This window comes from Strix uralensis, chromosome 1, assembly GCF_047716275.1.
Source record: "Strix uralensis isolate ZFMK-TIS-50842 chromosome 1, bStrUra1, whole genome shotgun sequence".
In the NCBI taxonomy this organism is placed as follows: Eukaryota; Metazoa; Chordata; class Aves; order Strigiformes; family Strigidae; genus Strix; species Strix uralensis.
In genome coordinates, this window is record NC_133972.1 from 96460757 (window position 1) to 96482262 (window position 21506).

General features: G+C 39.9%; 1 protein-coding gene across 2 annotated transcripts in view; it reads right to left on the minus strand.

The window, feature by feature from the left end:
* Positions 1-8862: 8862 nt before the first annotated feature.
* Positions 8863-21506, minus strand: part of MTRR (5-methyltetrahydrofolate-homocysteine methyltransferase reductase) — a 35730-nt gene continuing 23086 nt past the window's right edge. For both annotated transcript variants that reach the window (XM_074874632.1, XM_074874642.1), the window contains exons 10-16: positions 20822-21002; positions 16188-16230; positions 14564-14750; positions 12217-12335; positions 10570-10662; positions 10304-10483; positions 8863-9367 (exon numbers count right to left, since the gene is read on the minus strand). In XM_074874632.1, the coding sequence (XP_074730733.1) occupies positions 9223-9367; positions 10304-10483; positions 10570-10662; positions 12217-12335; positions 14564-14750; positions 16188-16230; positions 20822-21002 (948 nt within the window). In that variant the 3' untranslated portion in view covers positions 8863-9222. The remainder of the gene's footprint in view (positions 9368-10303; positions 10484-10569; positions 10663-12216; positions 12336-14563; positions 14751-16187; positions 16231-20821; positions 21003-21506) is intronic.

A 21506-nucleotide genomic window follows, 5' to 3' on the forward strand; every position in this document is an offset into this window, starting at 1 on the left:
GACACATTTTCTACAACTGTAGAGCAGACTTTCAAGAGTCATTAAAATAGTCTATAGCTCTTATATTAAACCATTGCATCAACTAGCTCAATTTTCAAATTCAGATCAATTGCTCGTACCCTTCTGCCAATGTAGATTCATCTCTCAATTCACCATAACTGACCAGGGCTTGTAGACCGTAACTTTCAGTGATGTAATATTCTTCCTATAATCACCAGCAGGCATGCAGTGACTCTCCCATTTTTATTCCTCCATCACACCCCAAAAACCAGAACAGAACAGAAAATAATACTGAAAATATTCTGTTGTCATTTATTATATAATCACTGTCATGTCTGAAACTGAACTATTGGATTCAGTTTTGATCTTCTCAACTCAGAGGAAGCATAACTGGAGTGAAACGGATCCAGAGATGGAGGTATAAAGTTTCCATTTGAAAAGCAGGAAAAAATCTGAAGCTGTCAGGTTGAGACACTGGATGACAGAGCTACTCAAAAAAAAAAAAAAAAAAAAGTCACTTTTATACAACGGATATACAGTGAAACTGAGACACTAATAAATTGGTTGTACAAGACCATCAACACACCAAACTGCTAAATGCATAAATATGCAATGAGAATATCCATTTACATTATAGAAAATAAAAGTTGCAAGCATATGACTTCATGTGAACTGCAAAGCTCAAAACTGACCTTCAGGCAGGTCATTTTGTATCTCCTTGTTCTAAGTGTTCTTTTATTCTTCTTTAAGAAAAAAAAAATCACCTGCAGAATAATGGACTGAGTATAAATGGTTATTTAAGTGGAATTCAGCACTATACACAGCTGCAGCTGAATTTGTCCATTCAAGTAGAGGATTTGTGAATCAGATATGTTTTAAATTATCTATGGCACGGTGCTGACAAAGGTTTTAAAAAGCACAAAGTCTTCAGGTATAGGCATCTGATATCATATCCACCATGGACACTACCTTAGCCAAGCATGGAACCCAACAAAATATTTCTATCCTTAGCACAGAAATACTATCACCCGGGAAGCAGCATTAGCAAGGCTACACAATAACACTTAGATAAAACAGGCAGTGTATATTTTCTGTATGGTTTATGTGGCAACACATCTTTGTCTAGTAACAGTAATTGCTATCAGGCAGCATAAAATATAACTGCTGGAGAAGTATTTACATAACATTCAGGGATGGTTTAAAAAAAGTTAGGATTTTTAGAGTATTTACAACAGTAACTCCCTGGTTAATGGAAGAGTCCACATAAAACCTGCACAGATGCACAGACATTCCATGCATCTCCTGCCCTATGCAGCAATACAAATGAGCGCAAAGAACAAACAGGAAACTGAAGAACATATAACAAGCAGAAATGGAATTTTTTTTTCATTGAATATATTGGAATAGTAACATTTTCACTGTCTTGATCACATCTAACCAGCTGAATAAAAACTGAACAATATAACCTGCCTGGTAAATGCTCTTAAAAGCCTTAACAGAAACTAATTATCACTGCTGGGTTCTACTAAAAAAAAAAACCAAAACAAAACTGAAAGCACAAGAAAAATAAATTAAAATCATTACAGAAGAATGAAGTGAGGGAGACACTTTCACCAGAAGAAATCCCCTGCTGCACAGATATTTCTGTTGGGCAAGGAAGAGAACAATCCTTCTGTCCCATGAGTCTCCCTAAGAGCAGGACATATCTGAAGCTAACATGGAACAGAAGATGCAGCCGACAGTAACAATAAAAAATACACCTTGTCAAAAGACAAAGCAAACAGACAAACAAAACCCCACAACGTGACTTCAGCATGTTCTCAACTATAAGCCAGGCAGTACCTGGGCTTCAGAGACCTCCAGTCTGGAACTTGCACAAGGGCATGAGGTACTGCCATGTCTGACACTGGCCACTGAGATATCTGGTGTGACTGGCACAGGCAGAGTTAAAAAAAAAGGCATTTTAACTAACCACCTCATAGTGACTTGAAGAGATGGTGGCATCAGCTAATGTGTTAATCACCAGCCATACAGCTACACTGAGAGCAGATGGAGAGTAAAAAGGGTGTCAGGGGAGTAAGAAATGGCTCATGACTTCACTGAAATTCTGCTTAGCCCTATACACTTGTGCAGTCATTTGTGAAACTGGGGTGGGGGGGAGCAGGCACAAGACCTCTGCTACAAAATCTGTGTGTGGCTTCACATGTAGAAAAATATACACATTCCCACATGTGGCCTCATCTTCAGTTACACAGGATGCACTAAATACCAGGTGATGAAACATTAAAAAAAGAAAAAAACAAGAAAACAACCCCACTAAGCTTTGGCAAATATAGGCTTGTGGTTTTATTTAAAAATACATTTAAATGTGTCTTCTTTCAGGGATGACATTTAAGGGCAAGAACATTCCCTGGTACACACATACACACCAGTCTGCATCAGGCCCTGATCTGAACTGGGAGTGATCCCAGGTCCAACCAGCAGTTGTCCCTCTCTCTAGCTGACCAGACTAAAGGTCATTAGTGGGAAATATATACATACATATGGACAAAGTGGATCCCACCAACACCAACAGACACGTACACTGTGGATCCCACTGGTAGCTGGGCTTAGACATGCAGTCCACCCAGTAGCTGGCCCTGAATCCCTGCTCTCCCCAGTTGCCTCATTCACAGGCACACACACACGCAAACAGGCCTCAGTTGACCTCCAGACCTCCTGGTCTCTCCAGCAGTTGGCCTGAACCTCTTGGTCTCTCCAGCTGTCTCACAAGAGGCACACACACACCCACGTACCTGTCTCACAAGACACTTACCCTACTTGCTGGTCAGCGTGGCTTGATACTCACTGCCAATCCCACACTGACACACGTACCCTCACGCACCCGTTGTGGGCACCTCTGACACACTGATCCCTGGACAGAATTTGTGTAGAGCGCAGCTGGACCTACCTCTTCCCGCAAAGTCCGAGGCTTAGATTTTCCATCCCACTGTACAAAAAGTTACTCAAACTTATTATTACAAAACACCTCTGAATTTTTGGAGAGTAACTACATTTTCTGTGATCTCACAGTACAATTATTGAAGAAATGCATGAGAAAGATGGCTCTATGAGCTAATCAGTAGCATGGCACTTGCAGAAATGGCAGATCAAGTCTCTGTTCATTTCCTTCTTTACTCTGGGCAATTCAGTAGCCTTTTCTTGCCCAGGTTTCTCTTTGTATAAAATGAAGGTAAGTTTATCTAACAGCAGTGCAGAGCAGTAGCTGTTAGGATCATGTACATAGCTGACAAGTGCTCAGATAGAATAACAGAAGCACCAAAGACAGAAAGGGACTTATCAGCATGATTCCTAATTACATTACTGGCAAGACTTACTAGACTCGCTTTTGCTTAAGCTAATACTCTTTTCCCCATTTCTAGTTCCAAAGTAAAACTGGAATACAGTTAACGCAAGAACAGTGGTCTTGGGGCTTAACTTCCAAAGGAAACAAGCAGACAGCAATACAGTACATGTTCCCCAGGAGCAATCAAAAATGGGATAAGGCTTATGTCTGAAATAGGTTCAACAAGCACAGCACACAATTTGAAATTGCCCAGTTCCTTTGAACTAAAAAGAAAAGTTAACCAGCCAAGGGTTGTGGGTTTTTGAGTGTTTTCTTTTTTTTTTTTTTTTTTTTTGGTTTAAGTCTTTTCCTATCCTACTATCATGGTTTCAGCCCAGAGGGCAAGTGAGCACCATGCAGTCACTCACTCGCCCCTTCCCTCTCAGGAATAGGAAGGAGAAAATAAAGCAAAAGGCTTGGAGACCAAGACAAGGACAGGGAGGGATGACCCACCCATTACGGTCAGAGGCAAAAGACAGATTTGCTTGGGAAGAAAAAGAACATCAATTTAATTCAAACACACTAACAACACTTAAGAAACAAAGTAGGACAATGAGTAGTGAAGGGAAGTTGCTACAAGTATACTTGAAATTGCTAATGTACAGGGACCTGTAATATAAGACATTTAGTTTTAATGTTAGACATCACTGGTATTTTACTAGCTTTTATTTTTCTTGTATTTTTCCTGTATTTTACTTTAATGTATATAATTTCATTTACACTTTTTCCTAACTCCCCTCTGTAGTCGTTACCCAGTTACCCACTAATAAGATGTTTTAAAACCTTTAACTCCTTGCCTAGTAAAGATAAGACAGACCTTGGACAGTCTGAAAAAACTCCCTGAGTACATCCCTAATAGCAGGAACCTAAAGAACACAAGTGCCGAAGAAGACGCCAGTGTCAAGATAAGTGACTGAAAGCTGATCTAAACTAACCTCCTTGGAACAAACAGGAGCTGAAGGACAGATGAAGTAACTCTATAACCATATATGGACATAAGAAACCTAAAGTTCACTAACGGACAGTGTGAGAAAGGCTCTGTGGATCCCTAAGGAGGGGAGAAGACCCTCACTCTATTTTTACTACACATGCTCAGACTATGTAAATGAATTCTAAGAACCCATTAGCATAAGACTGCCTTTTCTAAGAAATCTAATGCATATGTATGCTTTTTGTGTGTATTAGTCAGAGAGTTTTGTTAGTAAGTGTGGCACTTGTGGTGGAGCGATCCCCAGTACTGCCCAGCACTGCGAGTAAAGAATGCCTGCTTAAGTTATACTCAGTTCTGACTGTTGAGTGAAGCTCTTTGTTTCAGCAGTATTACCACATGTTAGAAACACCTTCCCCCTACTCTTCTTCCCAGGATCAGCTCTGCTCCCAATTTCTCTACCTCCCCTGCAGTGGCACAGGGGGGAGGGAACGGAGGGGGTGCAGTCAGTCCTGCTGCTTCTTCCTTCTCAGGGGGAGGACTCCTCACGCTCCTCTCCTGCTCCAGCATGGCTCCCCTCTCACGGGAGACAGTCCTCCACAAACTTTCTCTGATGTGAGTCCTTCCCATGGGCTGCAGCCTTTCCTCAGCTGCTCCAGCATAGATCCCTCCCGTGTGTTGCAGTCCTCCCAGCACCGAACTACAACAGCTGGGCTTCTTCATCCCACAGAGTCCCGGCCTTCTTCGGGTGCAGCCACCTGCTCCAGTGTGGGGTCCTCCACAGGCTGCAGGTGGGCATCTGCTCCACCATGAACCTCCATGGGCTGCAGGGGCACAGCCTGACCTCTCACCATGGGCTGCAGGGAAGTCTCCTCCAGCACACCTCCCCGCCTCCTCCTCCTCCTCCTTCCTTCCACTGACCTCGGTGTTTGCATCAGTGTCCTCCTCGCAACTCCTCCTCATAACTCCCACTATTCCTCCCAGATTCCCCTTCTTAAATATGTTATCACAGAGGTGCAGCCACTGTCCCTAATTGGCTCAGCCTTGGCCAGAGGCGGGTCTGACTTGGAGCTGGGGAGCTTCAAAAGCTTCTCACAGGGGCCACCGCTGTAGCCCCCCTTCACCACTACCAAAAACCCCGCCACATACACAAACCCAACACCCCTACTCACAGTGTTGGGCAGAACGAAAGTATTTACAGAGGCCAAGTCAATTTTACCAAATAAACCAAACTTTGGAGAATCCCTCAAAATGTTTCAGCTCAGTGACCTAAGTTTCCTTAGAACAAAACATTTCCTTTTGAGTAAAACGCTGTCAGATTCATCTCCAAATCATGGTTGCTGATAACTTGGAATGGTGAAAGAGGGAGAAAGCTATTTCAATATTTTCAAATTGCCTACAAACTCTATGATTTGCAACACAGCCCCTGCCTTATTTTGTTTTGAGACTTGGACTTTTACTTACAGTAACATTCCCCGCTCCCCCCTCTCTGTGCCATTCAACACCTAAGGTGCCATTCAGTAGCTGAATTCAATCTTTATAATGGATACACTAGTCATGTTCTGTGATTCTGCCATTTCTCTCATCTTGTCATTTTTCAGAAGACACTTCTCATGATGCCTTCAAGAGACTGCTAAAAAGGCATATTCATCCCATTCCTGCCAATATTCTAGATTTCCTGAGAAATTGGGATAGATGGGGGAAGGAAAAAGAGAGGAAATAGAGGTGCAAGAAACATGGAAATATTACTTCTGCTTTCTGGTGTAGTAAAGACAGCTTGAATTTAGAAACAGCAAACCGAAAAAAATCTGGCATGAGTTTAGAAGTAAACCCTCTTTTGAAACTTGATTAGAAGAGAAATTGTAACCTCAACTCTTATTTCACAAATTCAAAATAACATTCAAAAACCGGTATGAAAACAGGCCTTAAGGAATGCTTCACCATTAATGCTTCTCTGGAACAACAGCTTTAGCATAACAACCAGTCCTTGTTACCAGTATAAAGACTATAAGCTTCTCAAACGTAAGAAACAGCACAGAACCTTCACTATTTCTTTCAAATGACAAAGGAATTCTGTAACCAATTCTGGAATTATGAGGAAAAGCATATACATGGTATTTCTCTAATGAAAGAAAGCTAAAAGATGTTAAAAATTCCCCTGCTTAGCTTTAGTAAAATCCACCCCTGTATGCTTTTCTAAAAGACCGTATGATTTTCTAAATCAGCACTAATTATAGACACAATTTAATTAAGAAAAACATATAGTTCTTATTGCAAGCCTTCTCCATCTCCATAATTCCTGTATCTCAGAAGTCCTTTCCTCCCTACTTTTCCTGCTCATTCAATGTCACTGACTGTGAACACAAAAATACCTTCAGATAACACATGGTGGTTTGTTGGGCTTATTTTTGTTTGAACTTTGGGCTTTGCACCATGCAGTTATAAATTTAAGAGTAAGTTGCAACTATTTTTTGTTGTTCTAAGAGATCATAATAAAGCTCATGTGCTTCATTACAGACTTACTACATTACTAAATAATGCAAGTGTTTTAGTTTTATAGAGAATTAGTAACAGGAGAGGGGAAATGCATGGATAACACCTGTACATCAGACCCTGTCAAATGCAAAACACACAATCAGAAAAGGACACTCAACTGTTAATACCCCAAAAGGTGCTATGCTATTACCTGTAGTATCACCAAAATGGTCACTGCAACTTCTGTATCGTGATATGTAACACAAAAATGAATACCTGTAAGAGATCTGGGAAAAGCTGCAGCTTGCAGTCAGAAAAACACTGTTTTCCCTGTTATGTCCAAGAACTTCCAAGTGGCACTGAAGATCATAAATTCTAAGAACACACATATAATAAGTGCTATTTCCAAACAAACTCCAGTTAACAGAAGGTAGTTAATGACTTATCTTTACTATTACAATACTAGTAGCTTTTTCTTTTATTTACAATTTTTAAAAACATGTAGAGGTGATTGGCTGATGCAAAATGTTGATGTTTGTATCACCTTAGTCATTTCCATTAAAGTTTAAAATTGGAGTACTTTTCAAAAAGAAGCACTTCTTTTTTTCTTATGTGCCAAAGATAAAAAATTAATTGTTTGCAATTACTGTAAGCCATCTCTCTCTATGGAGCTTTTTTTGTAGATTACTTGACAATGATTGATATAACCGCTCTGCTGAAGAATTTCTGCACAAAATCTTAGTTGATCTCTTCCAAGGATATTTAAATAATCATTACACAGGTTATATGAAAACCTTAATTCCAGGCACTTCACTAGAATGTTTCTTCTTTGAACACAATTTTATTCTAACTGATCATCATATTTTTTCCATATTTTTTTCTTACCTACTGTCCTGGTTTAACCAGGATAGGGTTAAGTTCCCCCAGCAGTGGGGGGGAGCTCTAGCCGGGTTATTCAGATACCATGCCGACGTCACATCCTGGCAGGTCACATTTTCCTGGCGTGGAGCGCGGTGCACTCGTGGTTTTGTACATCGTGCTTCAAACTGCTGTATTTGGTAGCTATTTTGCTCTGTTCATTGCTATCACTATTACTGTTATTGTTATTGTTGTTGTTTGTTGTGTTGCTATTGCACTGTTGTATTAAACCTTTCCTTATTTCAGTCTTGGGGCTTTGTATTTCACTCCCTTTGTGGGGGAGGGGCAGCGGCCGCGTGGTCTCAGACCCCTGCGGGGGCTAAACCACTACACCTACCAATTAACTAATAATTACTAGACAACCACAAGACTTGGAATAAGTGATGTGGTTCTGATTACGCATAAGGCAAAACAAAACAAGAATTCTCCCCAGGAAATAAACTGCTTTGTCTAAAACTCTCATACTTTGTATTTATCTTCAAAGATCTAAGTATGACAGGGAACCAAGAAGAAAACATGGATGTTTAGAAGTTAGAAAAAGCAGAGGGAAGAGAGAAGGGATCTGAAGAGAAGCATGAATGACTTACACTTTTCCACCTATTTGCACTCCAAATGGTCCTTGTTAGAAAGAAGACAAGATACTTCAAACCATTTTCTTTCAACTTGATTTTTGCAGTGAATTGTCATATGTAAGGGCAACTGCTTTCAAAACACCACATTTTACTGTGTCTTCAACTTAAAAAAAAAAATAGTTTAGTAATCTGAGAAAGTATTTACTAAACAATATTTCTCCAGCAACCAAATTCAACTCAACCGGTGAGTTTGCTCATAAATTAACCACAAACATTTTAGAAACAGGAATGAAAATAATTTCAAAACAATTATGCAGGAAAATCTAATAAGGATTAGCATGGAGTGTAGCAAAATTTTGAGATATGATGTAACAATAACATGAAAAAGCTACGTATTCAAAGTAAACTTCAGAGTTGAAATTCTGCAGAAACCTTTCTGTGCAACACTCAACATTAATTCCTTTTGGTAGTTACTGACATTGTGCAAGCTGAACAAACATAAATAGTCTCAGGAACTATCTAGAAAGTCTTCAAATAAACCATGGCAAGTCAGTAATGTATTTGATGACACATAGATCAGTGTGTAACATATTTACTCTGTAGCTTCTTTATTATACATTATAGAAAAAATACATGATGTAATGTAAACATACAATTACACTTGTACAAGTGCAGAAGTTTTTACCTTCTACACTACACCAATCTTAAAATGAGAGAATCAAGGCACTGAGACAGTCCATTACATATCATCATTAAAACCATGCACTTCAAAAGGCAGCCTGGTTTGTTGTCATTTGAAAGGTTTCATATTCCTGCTTGAAAGGTCAACAGAGAAATTTAAGATTTGGGTGACTACAGACAGCACTTTTGACAATAACTTTTAGTCAAATGCATATGCGTGAAATTAAATCTTTTGTGTTAAAGGCACAGGAAAAGCTAAATATTTAGCTCCAAACATCCTGCAAGTATCGTTTTGCTTCTCGAAGCATGGCCAGGATTTTCATTGCTTCCAATTTGTCAGCTTCCATTTCCATGCTTAAAATGTCCACTACAGCATCATTTACACCATCAGCCATGTGCTTCTTATCTCTGGGGAAAAAAAAAAAAAGAGGAGGAAAATGCATAATAATGTATTCTTCCTTTTATCAGTAGCTTCAGAGGCATTGATAATGATATTGAAAAAGATGCATTAAAAAAATCCCAAACAAAAATATAGCTTCTATATTGTATGGCAAGATTCTCACTGAGTTTTTTCATGTAGCTGAGCACCATTTGACAGTAACAAGGGTTTTTCTTAATCAAACATTATAAAGTTTTCAGCAAAAAAAAAAAAAAACACCACACTTTGGAACCCTAGCTGAGCTGTCACAGAGTAATTGTTTTCTTTTAGGGAGAACTGGACCTGCTGAAGTATTTTTTCATTATTATATCATCATATGGTTCCAATATAAAAAAAAGCCCACCTCACTTATGAATAATGCTATTTTTAACACAAATAGCTGACATTTATTCCTGCAGGAGAATGTACTGACATTGGGCTCTATATTCAGACAGTTTGTCCATTTACCAACAAACTTCCTAAAAATCTCAAACCTCCAGGTAAGTTAATGTTCAAAAATAAAACTTCCCACTGTAAAAGTGGGCATTCTGGCCCACTCAAGCCTGGAACGCAGCAGAAGACTGCTGCTACCTCACAGCTGTGCTGTTTATCACCACATGTATTCAAATACCTCATTTTCTCAAGAGAACTCTAGAAACTTGAAACCTCCGATAGCTTACTTGAATACTAAGAAAAGGAAAAGAAATAATAAGTGACTAGAGCAATCAGTGGAACTGTGTGGTTAACAAGTTATACTTTCAAGGCTGTATTGAAAAAAATGGACATAGTGATGAAATTCTAGCACTCCAGGAAGGTTCTTTCAGCATCATGTTGGTCCTTTCAGACAGCTCTAAGTCCTTCTAAACCTCAAACTTCTGCTAACTTTGCTTTTTCTTTCTGAGGCAGTCCATCTCCACTCTACTCACCCACATACATAGAAGTAACCTCTCTCTTTCAGCAGGACTCTGGCAACTTCCTTAGGGTAAAGCCTAATGACATCTTGCACATATTTAGGTGGGGCTACTTCTGCAGTTGAAGAGTCTCTTGAGAAACAAACCTTAAGATGAGTTAAGGTGCCATTTTCAAGAAAACATTTGAGCTCATCTCTGAAAGGCAATAAAAACTGTTAGTAATGGCTCAGAGATAAGCATTCCCTCATGAATACAAAATGAATGCTAAATAGTGAACTTGCTTGAACAAATAGTCTCGATCCTGATGCCGACAACCAAAAAACAGCCATGTCTCTCCAAATTCCCAGTCTGTATGTTCTTCTCTGAGCATTTGCCTGAACAGACCAAAAAAAAAAAAAAACCCTGCAATTCTGTTTTATCAAGTACAGAATCTAAAACATCTATAACCTAATTCTCATTTAAAGTAGTGCTTTAATAAACCTCTGGACTGGCAGAAATGTGAAACGACTTAAGGTAAATCACAGTCAAACCCTCCTTATTTGATTTTCTTGACTCCTCAGTTTTGGCCAAGCTCAAAATCAATCAACTTCAAAAGGGTTTTTTTTTGCCATAGTTTCATATTGGAATAGTCAAGACTGAAACTTCCAAACAGCTCACAAAACAATCCTGACTGCTGAATAAGGAGATCGCTACCCTTTATCCTTCACTGGAAGCCCTGTAAAAACACCTGGGAAAACTCAGCACAAAGCAGTTTTAGCATGCTTTCCATTTAGCTGTAGAAACCTGCTAGACTTTATAAGTAACAATCTATTTACTACCACATCATCAGAAGAGTTATTGCATTTTCTTGAAATAATGCTGAAGGTATTACTTTAGAGGGCTTTTAGCTGCAACTTTCTAGTTACATTTTGAGAGAGAGATTTCATTTCTCATTGATCAAATGCTTATGAAATGCTTTGAATCCTTTAAAATGAAATGCAAAATACTTCTGAGAGATAAAGGTACATTTGGGGATTAAAATTAAGGAGTAAGGATCGTACATAATGATTTGGTCTAAATGGAAGCACGGAGTCAGAAACATCATGTCAAAATTTCACTTTTCTCTCAAATAAAATGGTTTAAAAAAATTGTTACAGGAAACTCCATTATCTTGCTGGAACTAATGAGTCACATAGAAATGATATGTGTTGGTTATCTAGAAAACTTGCAACCATTCCCACACAAATATTCCATTCTTTTCATTCTTCATTTCCTCCAAATAATCATGTTTTTACATATTGGTGATGTGGTATCTGTCACTTTTTGAACAAACACCTCTTTGCCTTGTAAAATTATGCTGCTGGAGTTAGAGGGGAAAAAAGGGATCTACATTCCCTCAAATACAAACCCACAAAACCCACGACTACTGCTCAACTGAGGGTTCAGGTGCCAAGCTCCTCATCTTAAAACATCAAAATGTTTAAACACAGAGAAATAAGGGAATGTGGGAGAAAACCTGACATTCATCATGCGAAGGCTTTTAATATAGATGCCACTTCTGAAGGAAATGGATTTTGAATACCAAACTTAAGCCAATCAACACTGTTTCTAAAAACTACCAACCTCTTACAGGACTTCCAGTAGCAACACAGAAATAAAGGATTTAATTTTTTATTACTGTTTCTGCAATTCACCCAACTCTTCATATATCCATTATGAATATTAACTACAGTCAGATGAAAGTGTAAGTTTTACTCAGAAAAACAAATAAATACACAAGCACTACTTGTTTAAAATTAATAAGACTGTTTCTAATCAGCATACCACTGCTACAAAAAGTAAAAAGAAGGAAAAAAAAAACCCGATTAACTTCATTTGTACTCAAAACCTGAGGCTGTATTTTCTTCAACATAAAAAGGCTGCTTTCCAGGTAACAACTTGGTACATACCTATGTTGCAGGAAACCAATAAATGGTGCAATTCCTGTTCCTGGACCAACCATCATGAATGGGACAGATGGGTCTGCAGGTAAGTGGAAAGTGTTGTTTGGACGGGCAAAAATAGATATCTAAAATGAAATTAGATAGAATACAACTGAAGAATATTCTTAAGCAGCGAAAATACCATGAAATTTTTATAACTTTCAGGATATTTACATAGTGCATGTGTCCATACAACCTTCCAAATCCTAAGCTTCAGAGTTTACTTTTAATGTCACACATTCAGAATAAAATTTCATGAGTTTCTGAAAAAAAACCACACCATATTAACAAACCTATTAATCCATCTGGAGGAAAACCACACAAACATGAGTTTCTGAATATGAAAGTTGACTGTAGCATAAATTTGGAGGATGTTACAGAATTCATGGGAAGTTTGGTGTTGGTACTCAAAGGGAAGTAAAGCTAGTTTATTGTTATTATAGGCAACTCAACTTTTTTTTTTTTTACATTGTGGACATCTAAAAATATTCCAGTGGAAGTGAGGATTTGTTTATAGTGAATTGAAGCCTTCTGATACTTTCTTAATTTTCATAAAAGTTTTAGATGATCTCCAAAAATGCATATGGGTGAGGGGAAGCAGACAACTGCTCAAAGATCTTGGAAAATTGTTTATATCATTCCACCGATAAACTCCAATTCTGATCTTCAGTTCTGTGTCTAAAAGGGGGTCTAAATATAATTTTGAGAGGAGCTCTACAACTACTCTCTGAGGCATGGCTAACATACTGTATAGAAAACAAGAGATTACTACTTTTAATTCTTTAAAAAATTATTCAAGATTCAGCAGCAGCCATAGCAGAGCTTCATCCATTAAAGTCATAAACAAACATCTGATTTATTTTGTATATTAATTATGAAAGAAATTGAATTTACTTTCAAGTTTAAGGAAGGAGTGAAGCACTAGACCGAGTTATTTAAACTTTGTTCTGTAAACCCGAGTGGTTTAGCACTACTCATTTCTTATCATTTAATTCACTACAGATACTGCAATGTTAAACAGGATTATTTTTCTGGTTTCATGATGATAAAAGAATAGCATAATTCTTGCTGGTGGGATGCAATATTTGTATTTCTGTTATACTTACTACTTCAAACCACACTTGAGTTAGGAGGTTATTTTCCCAATTAATAGTTCCAAACTGGTCATTCCTTTAAAAAACACTACAAATGGTAAACATATTTATACTGTAAAGTGTCAATTAATCTAAGGTATTTTTGCATAAGATCACACTCATCTATTTTGTACTGATATTCCACATATTTCTGTAATCTAAGCGTATTGCTGCACATTTATCTATGCTGAATTCTAGCTTGCACAGCAGATGCAAATAGTTCTGAACTTTATTCAGACTCATTTTGTAATAACTTTTTTTCTTTTTAACTCCACCTCTTTTTCATGTTTCATCTTTTCTATACTGCAAGTCAATTATATTTTAAATACAGAGCAGATGTGAATACTGGAATAAGATGTATGATCCACATATTAATCACTTTGTCTTTTGAGTTAAAAAATTAAGATAACTTGTATGCATTTTCTTTCCATTTTGCCAGACCAACACCTTGAATTACTGGCAGTTTTCTTGTAACCAAATTCTATGCTTGCTTCCGTTTTTCTTAATCAAATATAGAATAGACTGGCCTTAGTTCTTTTGTCATATTAATTATATAGTAGAATTCAAAATTTTTAATAATTAGCTTACACCTAATAACTTGGAGACCAATTACATAGATTCTCTGCCATGAAAGGAAGAGAGGCAAAAAAAATGTACCTTCTCCACCATGCCAAACCACCTCTGATGCACATCAGAAATACCACAGATGACTGATCCCTGTGTCATATTCAATAACGTGGCCTTTGCAAACTGTGCGAGACCTGACAAGAAGTGAGTTTTATGATTTCTCCCCTATTATCTGTCACTCTTTCCTGGAAGTAACCAACTGCCTCTCTCCTACACCACTAACAGTCATAACCATTTAACTGCACAATAGTACTTTAGTCCATGAAAAGATCCTCCAAGACTCATTTCAGACCACAGTGGGGTGGAAACCAACATTGGCCTTTCAGCAATGGGAAGTTTCACAACTCAGGTATCCATATAAGTTTAGTAACTTAGCAGTGAAGTTCTAGATATGTTACAGAGGGAAGGGTAAAATTACAAGTAGAGTAAAACTGCAAAAGGAAAGTGTATACTGCCAAAACACCTGCATTACATCAGAGCAGTGACCAAAGAAACCTGCAGTTGTTTCAAACATGCACAAATTTAACAGTTAAGGAGTTTAGATGTAATCATACCTTTTCAGTGGAAGAGCTTCCTCCTTTTGTGTCCAGAGTGTTTTTATTGGGGTGCAGTAGAGGAGCAACTAATTCAGCAAGCCACCCTGTACATACTCCTTTCCGTGAGACTGGTCTAGCGGGACAGGCAGGGAACTCCACAATATTAAATACAAACCATAGTTTTCCTGGCTGATATAAGTTTGAACTGCAAAGACAAAAGTATAAAAAAAACCCCAAACCTGAGAGATAAGCTGTACAATCTTACAGCAGTGTGCTGGGTTTGTGTGGTGGGGTTTTTGGTAGCAGGGGAGGGGGCTACAGCGGTGGCCCCTGTGACAAGCTTCTCGAAGCTCCCCTGGCTCCAAGTCAGACCCACCTCTGGCCAAGGCCGAGCCAATTAGTGATGGTGGCTGCGCCTCTGTGATAACATATTTAAGAAGGGGAACCTGAGAGGGGGTTGGAACCTTGAGGACAAGTTACGAGAAGGACACCTATGAGAACATCGAGGTCAGTGGAAGGAAGGAGGAGGAAGGGGGAGGGAGGTGTGCTGGAGCAGAGACCCCCTGCATCCTGTGGTGACATCAGGGCCGCCCCCCTGCCACCCATGGAGGTCACCGGAGGAGCAGAAATTTGCCTGTGACCTGTGGAGGACCCCAGGGACTCTGTGGGAAGAAGCAGCCCCCGCTGTTGTAGCTCGGTGCTGGGAGGACTGCAACGGGTGGAGGTGACCCACGCGAGAGCATCTCGAGCAGAATGCATCCATGGGGAGAACTCACAGTGGAGAGAGTTTGTGGAGGACTGTCTGCCATGAGAGGGACACCACATGGAGCAGGGGGAAGAGTGCAGAAGAGTGCTTCCCCCCACCTTGGAGGGAGAAGCGGCGGACTGACTGCACCTCCCATCCCCTGCCCCTGCACTGCTGGAGAGAGAAGGTAGAAATATCAGGAACAAAACTGAGACAGGGAAGAAGGGAGGGGTGGGGGAAGGTGTTTTTAAGATATGGTAACGCTTCTCACTGTCCCATTCTGTCTGTTAAGTGTCATTGTTGTTAGTGTTTTGAATTAAAGTGACGTCTTCTTTTTTTATTCCACTAACTAGCCTGTCTTTTGCTTGTGATCGTCAATGGGTGAGCCACCCCTCCCTGTCCTTATCTCGATTCCTGAGCTTTTTGATTAATTTTTCTCCTTTCTAGCACTGGCGGGGAAGGGGTGAGCAAATGGCTACGTGGTGCTCAGTTGCTCTCTGGGCTCAAACCATGACAGGCAGGTACGTTTGCAGCCCAAACCAAGTCAATTGAATCAAGATTCTGTGTTCAGCTGTGTGTACTTCTATATAGTTAGAAAGCACCTTAAGCTTGGACTCAAGAGGCCAGCGCCTACAGAAGGGAATCCAAATTCCTACCAGATTCACATGTGTGTGAGCTTGTTCTTGAGAACTCTACCAATGCCTTGCCAGACACTCAAAACAATGTTGTTTGAAACAGTCAAATCCTGTGGTTCTTTTTCAAGGGACACGATCACTTTTTCCTAAGGTTTTATCCTTCATTCCTCTCTTTCTTCTTTAGATTACAACATACACACACACATTTGAGAAAAAAGCATACCCAAATTATCAAGGAGATATAATTTGAATATTTCATTACCTTGACACTGAATAGGATCTTGCTTGCAATTTAGGAAGATGTTCTGAAAAATAAAATAAAAAGAAGAAAGCATCACTTATTATTTGAATGACTAATGAGTGTTTACACTATAACAGATTAAAGCATATTATAATTTAACTGTAATTTTACTCTATTAACATTCAGTATTTGTGGTTCAGAAATAAGCTATTAACACTTTGTGGAATAATTACTGGAGGTGACTTAGAGATCGAACCTATATTAAAAGCATGGCATTGTTCACACGTTAAGGAAAGGTGTAACATCAAAGAAGCTTACAGGGTGGAGCACAACAGGTATGCAAGGAATCTACTCCACAGTGGTTCCCTGGACGATGCTGCCTGCAAAATAGCATGGAGGGTAGAGCGGAGTGAAGGCTCTGTGGCCAGGTTCTGTGAATCACGGCAGAGATGGGAACTTCATGGTACTATGCTGCTGATAAACTGCGTATTTGCCGCCCTGGGCCAATAGTCTGTCATATTCTGACAAAATGCTGTCCTTTGTGTGAGCTTTGCTCATTATAATCTCATTATAATACCAAAACACACCTCCACCGCAGAGCCTACTCACCTCCGAAGTGCAACCACTCCTCACTGAGCTTGTGCTCTGAATTTTTGTTAATCTATACCTTTAAAAGCAAAGCGAGAGAATCTTACACCAATCATAATAAAGGTATGTATGACTAGAGTCACTCAAACTCTACCTTGAAGATAAAAAATTGTATAAAAATGGCCTGAGAAAGGGGGAATGTTGGGGGAAGATACCATTGTGAACAAGTCAGGGAACATACTGCCTCTGACTCCTGGGATCAGTCAACGGGCTGAACCTCTCTTTCCCCCCAACACAGGGATGTCTTTGGGTAAGATCCAGACTATTCTGAGTGCTTGCTTGGAAAACTTAGAAATCTATATACAGAGTCGCTTTTCAATTTCACGCGCTGTATTATTTATAATCTCAATATTTGCACGTGCTTTTGCAGACAGTATATTTATCACCGGCAAGAACCTGTGCTTCTGTTGCTTTAATAAACTGCACTATTTGTTAAGCTAGCCGTAAAAGTTTCTCACTGGGTGCTACCAAACTCTCTAAGTCTGGCCGTGTGAGTCCATGGAGCATGACTAAACCAAAAGTGCAGTGCGCTGTTAGTGCATCCCTAATTGTGATAGTTCAGTAAGTTGAATGTGACTGGACTAATAGTGACAAATTGGGTATCAGAATCTAAACGTAGCCAGCCCCAGCCTCTCTGACATCTGAGGATAAGCTGGAAGGCAAGGGGGTTTATTTTCTGACAAATTACTTTAGCCTTTAATGTGACACACTTGAACTCTGCTTTGAATGTTTTTTAGGCTTTGTGCAACGTCTGTTAGAGATCCTATAAAATGAGGCCACAACAGTTAATTTATGGGGTTCTTGGTCAATTAAAAACAACTTTAAGATGCCCAGAAGAGATGCCAGTAGCTAGTAGACAAGGTGAAACTTGAAATTTAATCTTCCTCAGTTTTCATCTAAGAACTTCTTTGCCTCAGTCTTTAATAACAAGACCAGTTGTATTGAGGGAATCCAACCTCCTCAGCCAGAGGACAGAGACTGGGAGAACGACCCCCCCCGGCAATCCAGGAGACAGTCAGTGACCTACTGCATCACATAGACATACACAAGTCTACGGGACCTGATGGGATACACCTGAGGGTGCTGAAGGAGCTGGCTGGGGTGCTCGCCAACCTGCTTTCCATCATTTACCAGCAGTCCTGGCTGACCGGGGAGGTCCCAACAGATTGGAAATTGGCCAGCATGACGCCCATATATAAGACGGGTCGGAAGGATGATCTAGGAAATTACAGGCCTGTCAGCTTGACTTTGGTGCCTGGGAAGCTGATGGAGCAGCTCATCCAGAGTACCATCATACAGCACATGCGGGACAAGCAGATGATCAGGCCCAGTCAGCATGGGTTTATGAAAGGCCGGTTCTGCTTGACAAACCTGATCTCCTTCTACGACAGGGTGACCTGCTTATTGGATGAGGGAAAGGCTGTGGATGTTGTCTACCTTGACTTCAGTAAGGCCTTTGACACTGTTTCCCACAGCATTCTCCTGGCAAAACTGGCTGCTCGAGGCTTGGATGATCGCACGCTTTGCTGGGTGAAAAACTGGCTGGATGGCCGGGCCCAAAGAGTTGTGGTGAACGGAGTTAAATCCAGTTGGCGGCCGGTCATGAGTGGTGTCCCCCAGGGCTCGGTTTTGGGGCCACTCCTGTTCAATATCTTTATTGATGATGTAGACAAGGGGATCGAGTGCACCCTCAGTAAGTTTGCAGATGACACCAAGTTGGGTGGGAGTGTTGATCGGCTCAAGGGTAGGGAGGCTCTGCAGAGAGATCTGGACAGGCTGGAGCGATGGGCTAAGGCCAACTGTATGAGCTTCAATAAGGCCAAATGCCGGGTGCTGTACTTGGGCCACAACAACCCCCAGCAGCGCTACAGGCTTGGGGAGGAGTGGCTGGAGAGCTGCCAGTCAGAGAGGGACCTGGGGGTGTTGACTGACATCTGGCTGAACATGAGCCAGCAGTGTGCCCAGGTGGCCAAGAAGGCCAATGGTATCCTGGCCTGTATCATAAATAGCGTGGCCAGCAGGGACAGGGAAGTGATCTTACCCCTGTACTCGGCACTGGGGAGGCCGCACCTCGATTACTATGTTCAGTTTTGGGCCCCTCACTACAAAAAGGACATTGAATTACTCGAGCGTGTCCAGAGAAGGGCAACGAAGCTGGTGAAGGGTCTGGAGCACATGTCGTATGAGGAGCGGCTGAGGGAACTGGGGTTGTTTAGTCTGGAGAAGAGGAGGCTGAGGGGAGACCTCATTGCCCTCTACAACTACCTGAAAGGAGGTTGCAGAGAGCTGGGGATGAGCCTCTTTAATCAAGTAATGAGTGATAAGACAAGAGGGAATGGCCTCAAATTGCACCAGGGAAGGTTTAGACTGGATATTAGGAAGCATTTCTTTACAGAACGGGTTGTTAGGCGTTGGAATGGGCTGTCCAGGGAGGTGGTGGAGTCCCCATCCCTGGAGGTGTTTAAGAGTAGGGTCGACATAGCGCTGAGGGATCTGGTGTAGTTGGGATCTGTCAGTGCTAGGTTAACGGTTGGACTAGATGATCTTCAAGGTCCTTTCCAACCTAGATGATTCTGTGATTCTGTGAACTCAAAAGCTCTCAGAATAGGAATTGCTTGACTGAAAGTTTCCTATATATAATGTCCTAGAACCAGATGTGCCAGCTCAATTTTGAACCACTATGAGTACCTATGTAAATTTTTCAAATCACAGCTAAAAAAACATAGACAGGAGTTTATTGGGCATTTTTTCAATGAGAAATCCACTATATATTTCACACACACATTTATATCTACGCATGTATGTACATATACAGAAAAGTTCAAACTCACTGGTGCCTTCAAATGAATGACTTGCATGCACACTACTCATTTTGGCTGAGGAGAAGGGCATATTAAAAGATGGCAGACATATCACTAAGTGAACAATGTGGTGTGGAATGTTGACAGTAAGTGAGAAAAATTTGACATAGCATGTAGTGGAGTAATAGGGTAACATACAGTTTAACTGCTTTTTAGTCGTTTTTCCACATTACCACCCTTTTGCAGATGTTCCAACCAGTACATGGACACCCTGACATATTTTAAAGATACTCTGTTACATAAGGTAGTTCCAAGTCAGAGATAAGAAAAGCTAATACAGTGAAATCACTTAAAGAAGACACTAATCCCATTCAGCACATTACTTCCCTGGGGGAACACATTTAAAAATTTTTCAAAATTTCCTTTTATTCAGTTCAGTTGCTACAGCACATTCCATACCACCTTTGAAAAGCTAAGTGTTTTTGCTTTCACTGCGAAAACTCATGTATTTGTATAAAGTGGAGCAGAGCTTGTATTTATATTTTTTAATCTCCGCAGTGTACTAAGAAGGAGAGATTTGGGGTAGGTGTGGAGAAGATGATTGCAAGAACATAAAAAGCAATTTTTTTGTTTCATATAATGGAACACATTAAGAAATTCTGTTTTTTAATCTGAAAAATAATGGCCAGTATTTTCAGATGTGTTTGAGATGGTTACAGTTGGAGTCTCATTCTTTCAATGTTTTATATAAGGAACGCAGTGAGTGTGTCGGACATTACATAAATACAAATATACTGGGAAAAGCTTTCTGTTTTAACAGGTAAAAGTGCAAGAAAAGAAAGTGTAGGCAGGGAAACCAGGAGTTGTAAAAACATGTCTTTTTTAATTGTGAGCAGTTGATGAACCGTTTCTTAAAGATGCCAATCCTGCAAACACCTTATGGTTATTTTTTTACATACAGGAGCTATCCAGAGTCAATTAAAGCATAGGTATGTACCTAAATGTTTGCAGAATGAAGGCCAAAGACTACAAACTGGAGAACAGAGCTTTTTTTCCCCAACAACAGTTTTAGTTTGATAACTATGGATACTATAATATTTCTAAAGCAGTTAACCAAACAGTTATTCCCCTTTCTTGGGAAATTGAACATTTAGTCCGATGCATTTTCAGAAACCCAATCTAGTTACACTTATATCAGTCACTTACCAATTAACAGGTTAAGTGAAGGCTTGCAGCTTGGAAAAGCATGAAGTAAATCCAGCAAGCAAACATTAGAATCTCTAATAAAGCGTGTGTAATCAGAGGCTCCTTGTCTGCTGCAAAGTTCTTGAAGCCTCCGTTTTTCTCCTGCATCACTGGTACATTCTACAAGAGCTCTTAAAAATGCCTGTGGGGAAGAAAATAAGAGTGCAGGATAAAAAAAACTTGTCTATTTGGGAAAATAGTCACAAAACTGGGAAAAACTTGGGTTGCCTGGGGACAGGAAGCAGTCACCTGCCAGGTTAATGGATAACAGAGTTTACTTCCCAGTGCACATTTTCACCTACTACGAAAAAAGGTCAGAAAATCCTACTTAGCCTGAGCGGGGGAGAGACAAATAAACAGGCACAACCCATTCCGTGAAAAATCCCAGATTTATGAAAAGACTTTCTTATTTATGTATTTGCACTTTAGTTAAGTAAACAGCTCCATAACACAAATTAATTCAAGACAAAACACCATTTGCTAAGTTACAGAAGACAGGAAAGGAATAATAAAAAGTCTTAGAAGAGGTATTACTGTAAATAAAGTATGGTATTTAATGAGTCATGTAAATATCGCTGTGGTGTTTTATTTCATACTTTATGCCTACATAATGTTACTGGCAAGCTTTTCTTAAGGGAAAATTAAA